This window comes from Archocentrus centrarchus, chromosome 6 (genome assembly GCF_007364275.1).
Source record: "Archocentrus centrarchus isolate MPI-CPG fArcCen1 chromosome 6, fArcCen1, whole genome shotgun sequence".
Lineage (NCBI taxonomy): Eukaryota > Metazoa > Chordata > Actinopteri > Cichliformes > Cichlidae > Archocentrus > Archocentrus centrarchus.
In genome coordinates this window covers 16,710,985-16,731,451 of record NC_044351.1, presented here as the reverse complement: position 1 = coordinate 16,731,451, position 20,467 = coordinate 16,710,985, and the positions used below count along the sequence as shown (strand labels likewise).

The 20,467-nt window shown below is 39.4% G+C and overlaps 2 protein-coding genes across 3 annotated transcripts; both read left to right on the top strand.

The window, feature by feature from the left end:
• The first annotated feature begins 870 nt into the window (after positions 1-870).
• Positions 871-6,599, top strand: edc3 (enhancer of mRNA decapping 3 homolog (S. cerevisiae)). 2 transcript variants are annotated; one of them, XM_030732494.1, is made up of 7 exons: positions 871-1,017; positions 1,230-1,395; positions 1,503-1,729; positions 1,817-2,155; positions 2,241-2,394; positions 2,889-3,106; positions 3,247-6,599. In XM_030732494.1, the coding sequence occupies exons 2-7, from the start codon at positions 1,232-1,234 to the stop codon at positions 3,579-3,581; spliced, it is 1,437 nt and encodes a 478-aa protein (XP_030588354.1). In that variant the 5' UTR covers positions 871-1,017; positions 1,230-1,231; the 3' UTR covers positions 3,582-6,599. The 2 variants fall into 2 exon arrangements, with proteins under 2 accessions (XP_030588354.1, XP_030588355.1); XM_030732495.1 differs by having other exon boundaries at positions 872-895.
• Positions 6,600-6,789: 190 nt separating this feature from the next.
• LOC115782352 (tyrosine-protein kinase CSK-like) lies at positions 6,790-20,370 on the top strand. Its single transcript, XM_030732488.1, has 13 exons — positions 6,790-7,284; positions 13,324-13,419; positions 13,507-13,620; positions 13,703-13,815; positions 15,920-16,139; positions 16,922-17,015; positions 17,118-17,183; positions 17,439-17,538; positions 17,624-17,714; positions 17,803-17,876; positions 18,331-18,526; positions 18,636-18,722; positions 18,918-20,370. Exons 2-13 carry the CDS (start codon positions 13,405-13,407, stop codon positions 19,101-19,103), a joined length of 1,356 nt encoding a protein of 451 aa, XP_030588348.1. The 5' UTR covers positions 6,790-7,284; positions 13,324-13,404; the 3' UTR covers positions 19,104-20,370.
• The last annotated feature ends 97 nt before the right edge of the window (positions 20,371-20,467 follow it).

Genomic DNA, 20,467 nt, shown 5'->3' with positions numbered 1-20,467 from the left:
CCATACTGAGATAGGATCACACCAGATGAGACATTTCTGACCCATGAGAACTTAGTTGTCATCAGTACAATAAAGTACTGATGACAACTGTATTTTGTACAAAGAAGTACTCAATTCATGTTGTTTTAAAATTTTGACCTTTATTTTGATCTCAGATACACATTTTATTTTATGTTTTATTTGCAGACTTCCCATAAATACAGTGGCAATTACAGATAAAAACTGATGGATGGATAAAAAATGTATGTAGGCAGGCAAACTAAAGGACTTTTTTTTTTTAAATAGGAAAATTAATAAACAAGTAATAGGCTGCACAACACAAAAAGAAAGTTATTTAAATGAAATGAGACAAACTTAAGTCAAAATTTCGACTAATGTCAAATGTTATTATCTGAAAATTTCGAGTTGCATGTCTCAAAATTTTGAATATTTGAGTATCTGGAAATTTCGAGTTATTTCTGGATAAGTCAAAATTTCGACATACTAAGCTTAAATTTAATGGACAACTGAAGAAATTTTTTTTGCCCTCTGTAAGTCATAATATCAGGGAAGTATCTCAAAATTGCGACTTAATCTCTCGATATTTCAAGTTGCACTATCTTGAAATTTCAACTTAATAATTAACAATTCTAAGTTTCGTTTCTTGAAATTTTGACTTACTCAGAAATAACTGGAATTCTGAGATACTTAGTAAGTTGAAAGTAATAACCTGACATTTTGAGATAATAAGTTGAAAGTTTGACTTGGCTCGATCTGGCTCTTTGTGTTTTCCTGCAGTGGCGAAAACAAACTTACGCAGATTTCCGGCTGTGTCTGGTAAAATTTGTTAAGATTTAACTCTTATTTTGAAAAGCTCCGCTTTCCGGAAACAGGAAGTGGTAATAAACAGTAAAAGGTTTGCTCCATTCAAAAAGCTAAGAAGCTAATAGTTTAAGAAGAAATTGTTTTCTTGTACGCATTAAATATCGCGGTTCATTGACTTGTATTGTTCAGAGGGATTACCATAATTCTGAAAAGGTGAACATTTTTTTCGTAAAACGTTAGCACCGTGGTACAAACTTAGCTCGGTAGCAGGCCGAGGCTAAGCTAGTCACGACTCGGGCGATTCGTAAGTTGTGACGTCCCAGTCACAAAGTTAGCGAACAGAAAGTTTATGGTCGCTACAAATCTTCTCTGACAATAACTGCTACATAAATACTCTTTTCTTTTTTTCACAACACGTGCTGCAGATATGGCCGCGGATTGGTTGGGTAGTTTGGTATCAATTAACTGCGGGCCAACGCTGGGAGTCTACCAGGGAGAAGTGTCATCTGTGGACCAGTCCAGCCAAACCATCTCCTTAAGACAGCCTTTCCATAATGGAGTCAAGTGTCCCGTGCCAGAGGTCACATTCAGGTAAGTCTCTGCTACTAAATGTCTGCTTTTTCTACATTTTAGATTCGTTGACAGAGCCTGTTTATATGTTGTTATTTAAGATAATTTTGACTCTTATTTTTTTGCAGTGCCATTGACATAAAGGACCTAAAGATTTTAGATATAAGAAATGATAATAGTAGGACTAGCTCTGCTGCATCTGCAAAGGTAACCAGCGCACCGGTTGCAGTCCCAAAGGGTGACCCCAGAAATGTGGAGAAACTAAACTCTCCACAGCACTGCTCCAAAAGTTACGGAGAGCGTCATCTGGATATACCCGGCCAGCCTAAAGTATTTCGTCGAAGACATAACTCCTGTGCGTGCAATGCTGTTCAGTTCACTAAAAATTAAACAAAATATACATCTGTGGCAAAGTAGCTAACTATATTTACCATCCCAACAGGGTCATCTAGTAACCGAGGGGTAAATCAAGTGACACCAAAGAAGAATGGGATAAAGAATGGCCAGATGAAGCACAGAGATGATGAGTGTTTTGGTGATGGCGTGGATGATTTCCTGGACACAGACTTTGATTTTGAAGGAAACCTGGCTCTTTTTGACAAAGCCGCAGTTTTCTCAGAGATTGACATATCAGAGCGTCGTAACGGTGCGAGGTCACGTGGCACGCCTCAAGAGCAGACCCCTACACGATATCGTCATGATGAGAACATCCTGGAGGCCAAACCTATCGTGTATAGACAAATTACTGTACCGCAACCTGGGGCCAAAGAATACTGCACCGGTTAGTTTTTCATATTGTAATGAATGAAGTGGTAATGCAGGAAAATGAATTGAAGGTTTATTGTTTTTTCCTTTGCTTTCCACAGACTCTGGACTTGTTGTACCAAGTATAACCTATGATTTGCACAAGCGTCTTTTGTCTGTTGCTGAGCGCCATGGTCTTTCACTGGAGAGGAGACTTGAGATGACTGGAGTGTGTGCCAGTCAGATGGCACTTACATTACTAGGGGGGCCAAACAGGTAAGCAGTTATCTAAATAACTGTAGCAAAAATGACAAATGAGTCAAGCTGAGCTATAGATCATGTCCAAAATCAGCTACTCACTCACTGCGCCCTGTATAGTTATACGTGGAGGCTAATATCATGAGCTTTCTGGCAAAATAAAAGAAACACACTCGGACACTGTTTGGGTGATTTTCTTGGCAACATCATTGCTCCTCTTGCACCTGTCGGTATACGGTGCTGGGGTAATGGCACTACTTTTTGTGAGTCATTGTGGAATAATTTGACTGCACTATATAGCATTTGATAATGCTAACTATACACTGACACAGCACAGCAAAATGGTGAACTCACTCTCTATTCCCGTATGTAATGAGTGATTTCAGACACCACCCACTCTCTTTTGTTTCCATTTATTTCACACATGTTGCATCTATACTGATTAAGCTGACCCATTTTGTTCTACTAAAGTACAAAATAAAACCTGCCTCATCTGTTCCTACTTCTCCCAGATTCACTCCCAAAAATTTGCACCAGCATCCCACGGTGGCTCTGCTGTGTGGCCCTCATGTTCAGGGAGCTCAGGGCATCAGCTGCGGTCGTCACCTGGCCAATCACGAAGTGGAGGTCATCTTATTTCTGCCAAATTTTGTCAAAATGCATGACGCTGTGACCTGCGAGCTCACCCTTTTCAACAAAACTGGTGGCAAACAGGTGTCCAGTATCAAAGGTGGGTTTGCTTTGTGTCTTTATCAACACCCCCCCAAGTAAAAAAAAAAAAACACAAAAGTACATTTAAAAGGGAAAAAAATGCATACAGTTGGTTGCTCAATGATGTGGCATTTTTCTTTTTTCTCTCTGGCTCCACAGACCTTCCAGACACTCCTGTGGATCTAATCATTAACTGTCTGGACTGTCACGAGAACACATTCCTGATGGATCAGCCTTGGTACTGGGCAGCTGCAGACTGGGCGAATCAGAACAGAGCACCAGTGCTAAGCTTAGACCCTCCTGCTAGTGGCCAGGGGCAGGCAGTTGAAGCCAAATGGTCCCTCTCACTTTGCCTCCCGCTTCCCCTAGCTGAAGGGGCTGGCAGGGTTTACCTGTGTGACATAGGTATTCCTCGCCAGGTGTTCCAGGAAGTGGCAATCAAATACCATTCTCCCTTCGGCTGCAAATTTGTCATCCCCTTGCACTCAGCATAACGGGTCAGGTGGTCAACACGACAGAGTAAAATCTCTTACCCTCTATGACCATTTGGGTTTGGGCGCCTTATATTCCAGAGTTTGATCTGTTTTTTCAGTTCATGTGTGAAGTTTTAAACTCTGTGTGTGAACTGAACTTTTTCCTCATACTGAAGGACCAGTGATGATACATCCTACAGTAGTGTAGTAGGACTAAGTACATGTAGATGGAGACAGAAAAAAAGCTTAAACATTTATGAAAAACAGACCGTCGGAGGCTGTAGCAAACAATTTAGATTTGTTATTCACTATTGTTAATTAACAACGACAACCGAAGTGTCAAAGAATGCATCATTGGAGTCGTTTCAAACAGGAAATACAGGAGAACATTGCTGGTTTCATCATCCTGTTGAAGTGCCGGCATTTGTTCATAGGCCACTTTTACATTAAAGTTTCTCATGGCTTCATTCACCCAACACAGTATCATGTGCATGATATCTGCAGTATGTGCACAGCACTTGTGGCAGAGATCGTTGTCAGCTTTGTCTCAAAGTCTGACCACATGTTTGAACCTTAAGTTCTATGTTGTCACGAACACCATAACCTCTGGTTGTCTTTGTGTGTGCTGCAGAGACAGCTTCTGCCGTAGCACTCACACATAGAGTGAGATCTTGTTTCCGAATGGTGAGAAGCTAAAAGTGTATCATAGAAAAGTGTCTTAATCTTATTGTAAAATACATGCAAAGTCAATGGCATAAAATACTATGTTGGTTTTTCTTTTTTTGTTTGTTTAGGGCAATAGTGCGCTAAAAAACTCGCTCAAAATACACAAGTGATGTGCAGTCATAATCTTGTTGATGCCTGTCTGTTAACACGACTGCCTGCTTTCAGACTTGTGCCATATTGAAAGTAATGTGTAAATGTTTGCTGGTCCAACCGAGTTAGGCTGCTGTCAGGACTTTTTTCAGTAAGCGACTGGAGTACTCGTTCATGCATCAAATCGACACGTTGATTTGCTGACAGCGTAATGCCTGAAAGAGACTTTACTGTTCAGATTTAAAGTGAGTACGACACTCATGGATTTCAAACAGAAAAGTTTCGAAAATCCTTGCGATCTAACTTTGTTCCAAAGCCCTACAGTGAATACACACAGATCCATCACAGTGTACACGCACAGTTTTTTTTCCACACATATTGGAATCTGATAGCTTATAGTCAAGCTTACACTGGTCTTTCCATTACTACTGGCTTTGCCTGCCATACTTTGCCACACTCAGTTACTATCATCTAATGTTAAATATAACTGTTCAAAGGCAGCAGATTACAACTGTTTTCCTTCTTTGTGGCAAATTATATTGTGATAAGGGCTCTGAAAACAAGATGGTATGTAAAATAGATGCAGTCTTAACTTTTCATGATAATTTGGGAAAAATAAGTTTGTTTATTGAATTTTGGTACAGTTAAATGAAGGGCTATACTGTTGTTTGAAAAGCCCAGTTTCTTAACTACAAGTTTTGTTTGTACAGATCATTTAAAATCTTTATTGTCTCATCGAATGCCAACTAGAGTTTAGATTTGTTAAATCTATTTTTCCTACAGTGTTTGGTGTTTCAGTCATTACTGTGTATTGCATAGAAAATATTCAGCAGACAAAATGCTGATATGTTTTCTCTCACAGTGAACTTCAGGTCTGTTAGTTTTTGGCAATGTTGCGTTGTTGCCTGTTGTAGCACAGATTGAATTCAAAGGCCAACATTGTTTTATACAATCAAAAATAGTGCCCGCTTGATGTCAGATTGATTGCATAACTTGGGCATGTTTTGCAGTTTGCATGTTTCATATGCAGAAGTTTGGTAGAAGTCAGTGAGGCGGCAGACAAAATGGACCCCAATGCGATATGAATTGTCAGTGAGACTTTGGCCAAAAGACGTGTAATTTAAGCTTGACCGCACAGGTTAGAGTGATGCTTTTTAAACGAAAGTTGCTTTCTGTGTGTCGGATTCAAATTCATTTGTGCTGATGCAACATCCTGTGCTGAATACTTTCTAGGAACCAATAAGTTTGATTTAGTGTTGAGCAATCGCAAGATCACAAAATATTTTTGTGTGTGTACTGAAGTGCACACTCTTATTTCAGGACATTAAGCTGGTATTTAACAATACACTGAATCATAGACTGTGAAGTTCAAGGACAGCTGCTTCTGTTTGATGGAGGAATCTCTCCTCAGATCTTGTGAGCAATGACAGTAACCTTTTGCTGTTTCTGTTTGCTGATTCGAAATGCATCCTGAACTGTTTTGCTTTGTGTGTAATGACCTGTATTGGACCTGCAATAGCTGCTCTCTGACATGCCCTTATTTGGAGTTGGATTGTGTATTGTTTGAGGTTGGTGTAGAAAAGGCTAAATTTAAGCAGTCTGCATCTGAGGAGGATTTTTTTTTTTTTTTTAAGTGACTGAATTTTTCTTTTGCGCACATTTATCTGCACGAGATTCATGTACTGATTCCCTTCTCCAACATTCCTCTGGCTCTGTGTGTAATGTCACATCTGTTGAGACAAGTCTGGCTCGGAAACTTCATCAACCGGTGTTGCTGAATGTGAATAAAATGTGTTTTAGTTCGTTTTTGGCCACCAGGAGGCAGTGAATCCAAATTTATGGTGGCTCACTTCTTGTTCTGCTGTAACGGCAACTTTGTATACTTAACACGATTTTCTCAGCGGCAGCAGCAACAACAAAAAGTATTATTTATCTGTGAAGTGTGAACAGTCGAAGACCATGTTCAGTCTGACTTTTTATTGGAAGCATGCTGTGAAAGTCGCATTCTTTAAAAGCAGATGGTGAATTTTTTTTCTTTTCTTTCTTTTTTTTAAAACTTGGTTTACATGTTTTAAATGTTCAGAGCAAACATGCATGTTAAGTCCAGCCGAGAGAATAAATAGGCACGTTGGTTATTTTAATAACACAGGATTTGTGCTTTATTTTGGTAAGTTCACTATCAAGCTTCATGTGCAAAAATACTAATGCGTCATGTCTGCAGGTTGAACCAATTAAAAGAAGCCCATTTCGACTGGCTGTCTTTTTTTCCCCCCCTTTCTGTAATACTTTTCTTAACATTGCCTCATCGATGATCAAATTCCTTCCGCGACTTTACTGAAATGTATCCCGTAAGAGCTTATTTTTAGCTGGCATCAACGCGCATGTGCACTCCAGAAGCAAGGTGGGGCAAAAAAACTTGAATGTGACGGCGAAAAAAGGAGTAGAGCAGAACGAAGCTCACTCAAATCAAGTTTAATCGGTTTTAACTACTCGCTGCGGTTTTACTGAGTAAAATTTATCGCTGTGGGGTGTCTTATTTTTCCTTCTAAACTGAAGGGTAACGCAGACAGCAGGGATACATCTGCAGAAAAGTTTTTTTTTTGTTTGTTTATTTTTTAGCTTTTTAAAATTTCTAGGACTGTTTTGTAAATCCAGTTGACAGGAGACGCTCCGGAACCCCCTGCTGATTGGTTTTTATCGAGTTTGGTGCTGTTGAAGTTTCTGGTCACCTGAGACGGCTTTCACTTCTTCCTCATCAGGACTGGATGTGTTTTGCGCTTCAGCAGCGACTGTCGGTTATTTATCGCGTGAATGGCAAACTGTGCGCTGTCTCTTAGGTGAAAGCGAACGTCGGGAAGTAGCGGGATCACCTGTTGCCGCCTCAAATCTGCTTTTTGCCTGCAAACAGGTAAGGTGTAAAGTTAGAGATGGAGCTGACTTTAGCAAAAATAAATAAAATACAGGCAGTGTGCGGTTTATTTTAAAGTAGGTACTTTAGCGGGCAGCTCTGATGGCGATAAATCTTAGGATCCATTGCGGTGCCGAGTGGGCACTGATAATTTATCCAAACTTCACGGTGAAATGTCCTTTTTTTTTTTTCTTTTTTGAGAGTTGAGTTGATTATAGACGTGGCCTTACTAACATCCTCCTCCTTCAAACTTCTACCGCTTCCTCTGACTTCCTGGGGAGAAGAAGTTGCAGTGTGCAGCTGTCCACATTGCTGTTATAACATGTTTGGTACTGTAATAATCAGGGCAGCATTCATCCCTGGTGTCTCGGAGTTTGGGATCTTTGACAGTTATTTGGAGCTTTGTTGCGCCGGCTGCACTCATGCATGCTACAAGTTGCAGAGTGCCGTTAATAAATGTTCGGCTGTCAGGCTGCCTCATACGGTTATAAATTGGCAATGGCGATCAGTGCACGTCAGAAAAACAAATTTCAATAGAGAACTGGCTGAGCATCTATCTGGTCTGTTTCTGCGTGATGCCCCTCTCGCTGAAACAGGACTTCCCTCCTTTCGGACAAAGTGTTAAGTGTGTGCTGGTGTACCAGAAAACCCCTCTGACCAGCAAAGATTCTTCGTTTAGAGTGTGATAAGCAGTAAAGGAAGATTAAGGTGCTGAAACAGGATGAAGAGAAGCTCGTAAAACCGCAGCAAAGCGTTGCCGCTACAATGTAATGTGTCACGCCTGGCTGCATGAGCAGCAGCCTTGCACTGCACGCTGCGCTGCGCTCTGCACCAATAGCCTGCATTTATGAAAATAGCGCCGCAGCAATAAAAGGTCCATCCGCTGTTCAGGCACCGCAGCTTCTACTGATATGCTGTTTTTGATGCTGTGTTTCTTTGGAAAACTCGACATAACCAAAAGCTCCGCAGTGTGAAGAAGCTCGATACGTCGTGTGAACTTTGGAAGGCGATAAAATGCAAAGTTCACTGTGATAGCTGGGTGCCAAAATACAGGGGATTGCCCCTGATTAATAATTGTAGATTCTTCTTTTTGTTACTCTGAAAACGACTTTTTCACAGTTTAGGCTTTGTGTTTGTTAATAATACACTGGATACTATTTTTAGTACATACCTTACCCCCCAAAGCGTCACAGGAAAACACTCTCAGCCATTAAAAGTGATACAATGATGGCCTGTATTCCAGGGCCAACCACTGGAAGCGCACTTCCTCTCTCAGATCCTACAGACATTTGTTTCAGTCAGCTGTCCCCCTGCCCCGGAGTCCAGCTGTTGCCCCAGAGGCAGCTAGGTGATTTCCTTTTCAGGAACATCTGCTGGTTGTTGGGCCCAGCTGGGTGAACTGTTGGAATACACCCCTTCTTTTTTTTGCACATTTTTCATTGCTGACCGCTCCACATGTCTGTTGGATTTGGACGAAAATTAAGTGTTTTGTTCTCTCCCTGCTGCCATAATAGGGTTGCTAGGAGGACAGTAGTATCAAAGCAACTGAAGAGCATCCCGAGGCTGGAGGGTCAGCCCCCTGCTGTTGTATACAACACTTTGCGTGGTCGAGTAAAAAAGCACTATATGAGAACCAGTCCATTTACCACTTATTTAGAAAAAGGTTAGGAGTCTTAGTAACACTGACAGGGTTCTCACCAGTCAAAGAATGATTCAGTTTTACTTAAATAAACCAGTCTGTTAATTTAAGTACAATCCTGCAACATCTTGATAATTAAATGCATTGATGTATTACCAGCAAAATAAAATTAAAGCAACTGAACACAGAAGAAATAGCCCTTATTACAAATGACATCAATAGATTGCTAATGCTTTAGAAGTAAATGATAAATCGTTTGGATTTGTCCTAACCCTCTCATTTTATGATCTTTCTTGAGTGACTAAAATGCTATCCATGTGTGAAGAAAGTCATTTTTTAGCATTTTGGAATGAAAAATGAGCAAATGTGTCCTCCCACCACGCACAACTGACATTTTCACCTCTGTTATTGTCTGTAAGTAGATGAGGGAGTGGCAGATTTTAGGCCAAAGAAATTATTTCTACATTCTTGTCCTGTCTTGCTTCGTGCAGTCAGGCTGCTGCTGATTAGTTCAGTTAAAAACTACGACTGAGACAAAGAGAAAAGTGTTGATCAGCAATGGGATTGTTTTTGATGACAGGAACATGCAATATTATACAGTATAATAGCTGTATTTTGAATTTACAGAGTACAACACCATTAAACACTTTTTAAGATTAAACTAATAGACTGGGTTATTTCTTTCTAAGTTACATGGTTTCCCGTCCTCTCCCCTCAGTCAACTCTGATCTCATGTGCATAATTAGGATTTTTTTTTTCTACAATTAATGTAGAATTCACATGATATCGGAGCAGTAAACACAAGCTGTACAATGAATAAAATTTAAAGATCAAGTCAGATCGCTGCTCTTAAAGCTGCTCACTGGACAGATTGATGATGATGTTGGACCTAATGAGACCGGGGTCAGTAGAAACTTGACTGACTCACAATGAAACCCTTTGCTGCTTCCTGAAAAAAAGCGAGCCATGGCTCCACGCAGAGCTCTCTGGAAATGTCAGTGGGACTCTGTGGCGGAATGAGTGCTGCCCCATTCAATCCGCTGCTGGTGGCCTGCCGCTGAGATGCATTCAGTGTCCCAGAAGAGATTAATTTAAAAAAAAAAAAAAGAGCTGTTGTGTGGCAGCCTTGACCCCGTTGGCCCATTCCCCTTTTGATGAGACAATGCACCGAGGACTTCCCTCAGACATATTCTGCTGCAGTCCACAATTTCTGATGGCTTTCAGTTTTATTACAGTTTTAGTCATGAAAGCAACATCATGGATCTAAGGTCGGAAATATTGATTAGGAGTCTGCCCTTTCGGTCCGTACTTTAAAAAAACTACTGGACATATATGGACACTTAACAGCACTCAAGTAAAGGTGTTCAGGGATAATTGATACATATGAAGTCAAAGAAAACGATTGGATTACAATTTGGGGGGAAACACTTTGACCCATTAAAATTTCAGGATTCTTTGTATCTTGCTTGTGATATTCTCGCAGCTGCTTGTTGAGTGGTCTCTCTGCCTTTAATGTGGTCTTCACTACAAGAAATGCAGCAAAATCAGGCACAGATCAAGTGATTGTCCTGGCCAATCAAGGACATTCCAGTTCCTCACCCTGAAAAGCTCTTAAGATGATTTGGTTTTACACTTACGATCGCTGCTTGATGATAAGTGGAAAAAATGTCCAGTTATTTTTGAACCCATTAATTTTTGGCTCTGATATGAAAGGAATAAATCTGTCAAATGATTTTTATATTGATGCAAACTAGCTAAAATTAAAGCTTTGAATTAGTAGTTTATAATAGTTTTCATTAATAGATTTAAAATTAAATGTGCTAATGCTCAGAGTCAAAACACAAAAAATCTGCAGCTGTCCAAAAAAAAAAAAAAAAAAAACTCTTTGTTTGGACTGTATGACACAGAATTTTTGATACACTGTCATAAAACTTTATTTCAACATTCATAGCCTAAATTAGACAAATCTTATCGACTTTGGCAAGCACCAGACTTTCGCTGTAGTGCCAACAGCAAGTTCTCATTTTTGTTTCATAGTGAAATAGATCTTGAGTAGAATGGAGTGCAGCTGTATGAATAGACATTCTACCACCAGAGGTTTCAGAGAAAATGGTCAGATTTAGTAATCTAGGTAAGCTTATCCTTTAGTTGGAGAGGTAACAATAGTTATGATAAACACCCCCATGCACAATAACAATGCATTAATGACTACTGAAAATACTGGCTTTGAGTTTACGCACAAAAACCCCCTGTTTTGATATTAAATGTAAGATCAGACTTTTACTAACAGCAGAATAAAAATGTCCCAGCAGGTGCGATGGAGTTCTGGACTTAACCTGCTGCTGCATAAAAAAATAGTTGACTGTAAAACTGTGATTCTGTGTGGCAGCTTACCTGTTAGAAATGCACAGAATAACTGAAGTCAAAGAAAATTATTCCATTCAAAATTTTGGGGAAAATAATATAATAATGAATGTACTTATGGCTGTAGACAGCATGCCTTTAGCTCCCTCCCTTTTGGGATGCTCTTCTTTTTCTTTTTTTTTTGGTTAAACTTGGATTAGGCTTCTTTCTTTGTGAATTTCATTTATATTCTCTGACAGGTTTGTGTGTGCCTCCAGCAACTTAATGTATCAGTACTTAAAAATTATTAAGTACTGATACATAACAAGTATTTCAAAATCCACAAAGCAGAAACAGGATTTACTAAATGTAATCTTGGGTACTTAAAAACCCTGTTTTTAAATTTAATAAAGGAGGGACTTTGAAATTTGCCCTTATTTGACCTGAGATTTGTTTAGGTAGCTTTGGATTGAGCAGCAGAAGAAAAAAAGCATGTGCATACCAGAGCAACCCATGCAGCTAGTCTGGTTTAAGTTTTACCATGGTTACAGTGTTGTTTTTGTTTATTATTTATCAATAAATTGCGTAAAAATATCATATCAGCTATTATGTTTGTGTTTTTCTGACTTCCCTATATATATTTTTTTTCATATGAAAAGATTTTTTTTCTGGAGACAGTTTAGCTTTTTGGTGTATCTAAATAATTTGTTTGTTTTTACAGGGTTTTTTAGATCCTCAAAGAGCTGCTGTGGACCACTTATTCTTGTTCTTTTTTTACTGTCTGCACATTGTAGAGCTGGGCTGGGATGAGCTGAGTTGGGGGTGTTGTTGCTGGTTTGAGGGGTGTGGGAAATGTGACCAGATAGTTTTGTCCCTTGATACAGAATACAGCTGCAGTACTCCATAGGGGACCACATCTGTTACATCCCTATGGTACAGCGTGATGACAGTCTTATGGTTTCTAGTGAAATGGCGGGCTATTTATTTAAATGTGTGACAGAAAATGTACCAGATTATGTCTCCAATGGAAGAAACACACCTTAAAAGGAATAGGGTTATAAGAGTAGAGGATGTGTTTTATTTGTCATGTTTCTAAGCACCCCACCCCAAAGTTGGTGTAGCCTGAATCAGGGATGTCATTCAGGAAGTTGCCTACACAACAGTGGACACGTCAAAGGATGTGACCTCATGTAAAGTGACGTTTTATCAGAGCCAGGATTTTCCCTGAGCACTGACCATTTGAGCTCTGCCACCCCTTCCTGGGAACTGATAGAGCAAGAGAGGAAGTGGGGTTTGGGGGGGGGGGGGGGTAAAGAGAGAGGGAGGATGTGGAGCACAACATAATCTGTAAGTCATCATTTCACTATGATGCCTCTGCTCTGATTTGTTGTGCATGTATCATGGAAACACAGGCCTCGGGGTTACTCAGGCCTAAGGTTACTGTCACAGTGGCTGCTTTATTGACATAAAGTAATGCTGGGCTGGATGAGTCCCTGGGGCCTGGTCAGATCTCACCACAAGTTTGCATTCCAGGGTTGGAAGAGAGCTATCTTGATTCCTACAAGGCCCAGTCATTGAGTTTAAGATGGGGAGCCAGTGCGTGTCTTATTTTAGGTCAGACTGAACTAGGTTTTCACATGAAATGCAAAGTATGAAATAGATTGCATTTTTTTTTTGCCTTTTTATCTCTTATTTTAACATGTTTGCTATATTATATTTCTAACATTGTATGAAATATTCAACAGTAAATTGCTTCTTTACATTTGCACTGTCCTCCTGCGTCATGGAAACATTATGCACTAGTTGTGAAAGTGTGATTTAAAAAAAGAAGACCTGCTAGTTCTGCTTTCTGCCCGAGTGAGTTATTTTTACCCGCACTGTCTGATCAGATGTTACTCTTGTGTGCTGTGATAATGGCTGATCTGCTTGCTTTGAAACACTGTGTGCCCCCATACAGCAAAACCACAAATTCATTATCTTCCTGAGAATTTGTTTGCGGTCAGGTCGATATCGGTAAAACGGGGACATCCTACTCACTCTTCTGTTTCCTTTCATAGGTACTACATGTGTGTGTGATTACCAGCTCTAATGGTAGAAGCTAGCAGACCTCACCTGTGAGAGGATCAAACCGCCTCACCATGACAGAGGTCCAGGTAAGACAGTGGCGCATGTCAAAAATTGGAGGCACAAATTAAAAATAAATTATTTTACTATATAGTGACCTGCCGTCATTGCCACAGAACCCATGGCCACAGGGCACAGAGTGTGTGGCCAGGTACAACTTCAACGGCACAACAGAGCAGGACCTGCCCTTTAACAAAGGAGATGTGTTGACTATCATTGTTGTGACAAAGGTAATATTGCATATTTTTGTCTGTGCTTCTACTTTATATTTGATCCCACGCAGTCCCACTCAGTAAACATTTTGTGTTTCAGGATCCCAACTGGTACAAAGCTAAAAATTCTGCAGGTCGCGAGGGAACGATTCCAGCCAACTATGTCCAAAAAAGGGAAGGTGTGAAATCTGGGGGAAAGCTGAGTCTAATGCCGTGAGTACACCAATTCTTATGAGCAACTAATGTATCCACTGCTTCTATTTCTTGCCACTGCACCATCTTTGAATGTGTTTGCAGCAAAGTTTAAAATAGCTTGACTTCGCCCTCTTCCTATGGCTATGTGGTTGCAGAAAACTGATGGCCTATTTGTCGTGGCAGTGGCACAGTAGTTGTGTGAATGGAGACCACAGTTTGGTTGGGCTGTGTTGTAATTGCAGTGCATGTCTGTCTGCTTCCACCTCAGGTTTGCATGAACTCTGCACAGCTTCCTGTTGTTTCTTTTCTATTTCAGACTAAAGTAATCTCAAAAATCTCCCCACTTGTCCACGTCATGGATTTGCTGCCGCAGGCGTGTGCATATGTATGAATGGCAGCTTTATTTAGAGTCTGCTTGTGAACAGAATTATGTATTGGATACCCCCATGAAGTCAAAATTAACTAACAGCCAAACAACACAAAAATAATGTGAGATTTTTGTGTATGTGCGCTATTGGATGTTCCTTTAGCATAACTTGCCTAGGATTGGCCATAAATATGCATATGCATGCTTACAGACATGCATTAGTCAAGCATCATTTCTCTTGTACAGCAACATGTTGTTCACTGTAACGCTAAACATGTGTCAAAGAAGAACAGTTTTCGCACAGCATGTAGTTCTCAGTAAATATTACCGCTAATGAATGTGAGAGTAAAATGATAAAGATCTCAAATAGTTCTGTTTTACGGGATAAGCATCCCGTAAAACAGAACTGAAAAGAAAACTGCTTCAGCGAAACTTTCCCTGCAACTCGGAGGGAACCTGCTTCTGTCTCTGTGAAGAAATGTCTTTGTCTCAGCTTTCCAACAAGGTTTACTGTGTAATATTTAAATGTAACTTTCTTATGGAGTCAGATGCAAATGCGTTCACTGTACATTCCAAAAGCCACATTTAAATATGTGACTGCCTCTATTATAAAACTGCTCACAGTGGATACGCAAATCACCCTAATCTATACATCTGGATGATAATGGCAGGAGTTGTTTAATTTGCATTAAAGCCCCATTTAAGGTTAATGATAACATTGTGAGGTCAGTTGAACAAGGAAAGATGAAAACTTTTCAAAGACTAAAGAAAATAATCAGCCACACAAGGTCAGACCGGCATTAAAACCATGTCAGGCATCACTTTGAACAGCAGCAATCTATCGGAAAATGGATAAATGGAAGTACAGGAGCTATAAAAAGACTCCAGTTGAAAATACTATTACCTTCAGCTTTAGCTGCTAAAAAAAAATCTGCTCCAGCGCTCTTAGAATGAATAGTTTTGTTAGAACTTCATCAGGCAAATTTATAAATACAAACACAGAACGCTCAGCCAGTCCGAGGAACCTGCAAATCCTATTTGCAAACACACCCGTCTGATATAAATTCCCTTGGACTGTCCAGATAAACTTAAAATCAGTATTTAGTGTGTAAGAAAAAGCTTAGAGAAGCAATCTAATTTATAGAATGTGGTTAATATTTATAATATTGGGTATTAATACAGTGGTTACACTAAAAACCCCAGTGTGCATATTTTAAAAAGTCACAAACACAAATTCTTCTTAAAATAATACATGTAATCTATCCAGCATACATTCATACTCTTAGACTGGCTTTTAATAGAAACAGTATATGAACAGTAATGGAAATGGGACGTTAGGGTTACAATTGTTTTAAACAGCGGTCAGCTTCCAAATGCAAAATATCTTTTTTTTTTTTTACTAACAATATGTACATAAGAAAAAAAATCACTTATGTAAAAGGAAAACAACAACATAAAAACTAAAAAAGAGAAGAGCATAAAAATGAAATCAAACCATGTCCGACTTTAAAACAGCAAGTTTTAAAAATGACCGGGTCAAAGTGGGTAAATTAGAAGGAAGTAAATTACTACTAAAACTAATAATGCCTTGTAATCACTGATGCAGAGGAGAAGATTCAAGCAGATTTGGGTCCTTTTGCCTTCTACAGTCTATTGTTGTTATCATGCATATCACGTGTGACATTTTATTAATTTGGGGTGGCTGTGGTAATCTGTTTTTTGGGTGTACTGATTTCTCGCTGCCTCTTCCACCAGATGGTTTCATGGGAAGATAACTCGGGATCAGGCGGAGCGGTTGCTTAACCCTCCTGAGACAGGCCTGTTCTTGGTGCGGGAAAGCACCAACTTCCCTGGCGACTACACTCTGTGTGTGAGCTGCGACGGTAAAGTGGAGCACTATCGCATCATCTACCACAATGGCAAGCTCACCATCGATGAAGAAGTCTATTTTGAAAACCTCATGCAGCTTGTAGAGGTAAGGTGTAAACTAGGCTTTGTTTTCTAAATAAAACAAAGTGTTTCTCGTATTTTCTCAGGTGCTATATTGAGCATCAGTCTACTGTAGGCATGTTTTTAGCGTCCCTGTGTTCTACTTCAGAGAGTCTGTGCAGTTCCTGGAACATATAATGAACAGGAAGTATCAAAGAGGAAGTGAACAGCATGCTGAGGTTCAGAGTTCTAACCTCAAACAGATACTAGGGCTTTGGTCTCCAAATGAATGCTTTTCCTGTGTGAAATGCTTATTTTGAATAGCAACATACTATTTATTCTGCACAGTAAAGTAGACGTGTATGTGTAAATTAAGTTATGGCTGACTGAAGCTTTTCAGTCAGCCACGTTGTCCTTATTTGACCAGACAGCCCTCTATTGGTCATTGGGATGCACTACTCACTGAGTTTTAGTGCTTATGATTTGTACAAAGGTGGTCCAAGTGCTTCCATAATGTACAGCTACAACACCAGGTGTACTGAACCCATAAGCATCGTAGGAAAGACAAAGACAAGAAGTGAAACCCACAGCTGTGCTCATTAGGCGCTCGAGACCAATCCTCTGAAAGATGATTGATGAAGAGTGAAAGTTGTTTTTCAGATTGCTTTGGGCTTCTTTCTATAAATAAAAGAAGGGGGATTTTTTTCTGAAATCATAAAGCTGCTTTGAAGCTCTGAATGTGGTTCTGATAGTTTCTGGTACTGTTGTAAAAGTTCCTTTGCTCTCATGAGGCCATGTGCGTTGTATTTTATCTCTTATTTTCTCTAGCACTACACCAAAGATGCTGATGGCCTCTGCACCAAACTAATCAAGCCAAAGCTGGAGGAAGGGACGGTGGCTGCTCAGGACGAATTTTCCAGGAGTAAGTTCACGCAGCTATGACATAGTAGATTTTTTTTTTTTGACGATCAGAAGCTTGTTTGTGTCTCAGCTAAGCTTTGATTTTGCTTTAAATGATGAACAGGTGGCTGGTCATTGAGCAGAAAAGACCTCAAGCTGCAGCAGGTTATTGGAAAAGGAGAATTCGGAGGTGAGCAGGTTATGGTTCACATTTAATTTAAATAAGCTTAGACTCCATAGTAAAGGCCACAGTCTTAATTTCCTGCATGTAAATGAAAGCAGAGACACATAAAGATGTGAAGCAGCATGGCACGCATTATGTGCTGCATTTGGGTGCATAGAAATGTGTCTAAAAAATATTTGTGTTGCACTCGTGTTTCATTTTTGGCTCAGGATTGTGTAAGCGCGGCTTCACTGATCAGTTCATTGTTTGTTATCATTCCAGATGTCATGGTGGGAGACTACAGAGGCACTAAAGTAGCTGTGAAGTGCATCAAAAATGATGCCACAGCACAGGCCTTTATTGCAGAGGCTTCTGTCATGACGTAAGGAAAATAAATATTTGTTTTAGGGCTTTTCTAGAAACACAAGTGAAACCAAAATAACTCTTCTGCTTGTCTCCTTCATCAGGCAACTACGGCACGATAACCTGGTCCAGCTGCTTGGAGTGATTGTAGAGGAGAACGGGAGTCTTTTTATAGTTACTGAGTATATGGCCAAGGTAGGCGGCTGACTGTCTGGTGATTTGCCAGCATCCAGAATACTCTATATATTAACATTTAACATGTTTTTGTTGTTCTTGTTGTTAGGGCTGTTTGGTTGACTATTTACGTTCCAGAGGCCGGTCAGTACTTGGTGGCGACGCTCTCCTACATTTTGCATTGTGCGTATTTCCGCAGTGGACCACAGTTTCTGCTGTTATTCTGTTGATATGTTTGTGCTTTATGCAATACTTAATGATCACAGAAGTAGTAAATTCAGCTGTAAAAAGGGGCATATTCTATGCACAATGAGCAGGATAGACTTGCACATTTTATCTAATGAATCTAGAGATCAGTAGCTAAGATTGTGGTTGCTTTTTTATGCAAAATGAAATATTTACTAATTGTTCTTAAAAGGACCACCTAGCCCACATATTTAAAGGTGACATGGCTGTCAGATAAAAGGGGCATTTTCACATATTAAAAGGCCCATTCCCAATGAATAGTAAAAGTCAGGAAACGTACCAGTAAAAGAAGAGAAGTTGGATTTTTCTTTTCTTTTTTTGTGTCATGTGAAAGTTTGGTTTTGCACATGCCTGACCCCATTGTTTATTACTTTTTCTTTTACTTTCACAGAGACGTCTGTGAAGCCATGGCGTATCTGGAGACCAATAACTTTGTGCACCGAGACTTAGCCGCACGAAACGTCCTCGTATCAGAGGACAACATGGCTAAAGTCAGTGACTTTGGTTTGACCAAGGAGGCCTCTTCCACTCAGGATACTGCTAAACTCCCCGTGAAGTGGACGGCACCTGAAGCACTGAGAGAAAAGGTGCACTGCCATCTGGCTGTTCTGAGTTGTGTGCTTTGCCATGCACAGTTTGCATGTCCAAAGCTAGTGAAATAAACCCTAATATGTTTGTTTTTCTATTTATCATTAGAAATTTTCCACCAAATCAGATGTTTGGAGCTACGGTATTTTGCTGTGGGAGATTTACTCTTTTGGCCGAGTCCCTTACCCAAGAATTGTAAGTATCAGTATGTTTTTGTGGAAAGAAATAGGCAGGAATAGTAGCTTTGGATTAAGTAAAAGATTAATTTAATAGCAATGCAACACCTTTGCTTATTCTAATGACAATAGTGACAGTAGCAATAACTTTGTGATATAGCCTCAGATTTATAGGACCAAAAGTTTCTACAGTCAGATTTGCTCTTTTCTGTAGCCATTAAAGGATGTCGTGCCTCGAGTGGAGAAAGGCTACAAAATGGACTGTCCTGATGGTTGTCCTGAAGTGGTGTATAACATCATGAAACAGTGCTGGAACCTGGATCCTGCCGCCCGACCAAGTTTTCAGATGTTGAAGGAGTGGCTTCAGCATATCACCCAAGGGATGGGAAAAAGACAATGAGGGATCTGACAGACACAAAATAGATCCTCTTACTTCATTTTGACCACTGAGACCATAACCCTGGATTTAAAAAAAAAAAAAAAATCTCACAAGAACTGTATAATTTGGCAAATTTCACAACTGCTGTTCTTTTTAGCAAACTCTCCAACGTCAGGTTGTTCAGACTGCAGCAACTTTCTCAGTCGAGTGGGGCCCTCAGGTTTATCTTGTCTTCTTGCACTTTGTTGTCCAGAGTGAATGATTAACTGTCATCAACAAGTCTTTCCTTAGAACACAGTGCTGCCTCAGAATCAGTGCCTTGGCATGTTTTCACATCTTTTTTTGTCCTTTACATTGATATCCTTAACATAACGGCAGCGTTTTTTTAATTTCACGAACCTGTAAAAAGTAACTTAATTTGACTCAGCTGAGTGAATCTATAGTATCAGTTTCAAATTGAAAGATGCTTCAAAAGTAGGAATGCAATTTTAGATGTTGCTCTTTTTTTTTTGTAATGATACCAGGTACACACGTTTTGCAAGAATGTTGGATTATTTTGCTTAAAGGACTAAATTTCACCAAAAATAATAATAATTATCCAACTTTATCTTTTTCTGTTGTATGATATTAAAAGTTTTATGACCACGTTTTGATCCTTCTCACAGTTCAAAAGGAAAAACAGTTTCATTTGACATCTTAAATATTTTGTCATGCAAATCTTTAGATTTAAGCAAACTATGTGAATTTTGAGAAAAAAGAGAATGTTAATACCTGTACTGTACTGTCGTTTTCAAAAATAAAAAAAAAAATCTTTTTGATTTTTTTTTTTTTTATTATTTCTGGAGGAACAATTATTTAACATCACTTTTAAATAATCATATGAAAAGTTTTAGAATATTTCTACAATATTGCCCTGTGCTTATACATTATATATTGTTATTTTCCATTCCACTGGATGTATTTGAAGTTGTTTACAAATTATTTAGGTGATAAACTAATATGTATTATTGTTGGGAAAAAATACCTGAATGCCATATAGAGTATCTGCAATTTGCTCCACAGAAGCAAGCTACAAAATTAAAATGCATATATATTACAGAACCAGTTGTATATGAAATTTCCCATTCAGAAATGTGCACTTGATATTCTGACTATATTTTAATGACCACAAATACGTTGCTGAATAATGAAACATTGCCATCAAGTGAGGAAACATGACATACTGTCACACTTAGAGATGTGAAATCTCTCTCAAATTAGAAAATAATGTTTTTCTGCCAAATTTATACTTGTGATTTTAAATTCTGCCATAAAAGGAAATAAAGAAACGAGGACGTAACGTCATTCGTCTTCAAGTTTTTAGCGGAACCTTGACCGATGCGGAA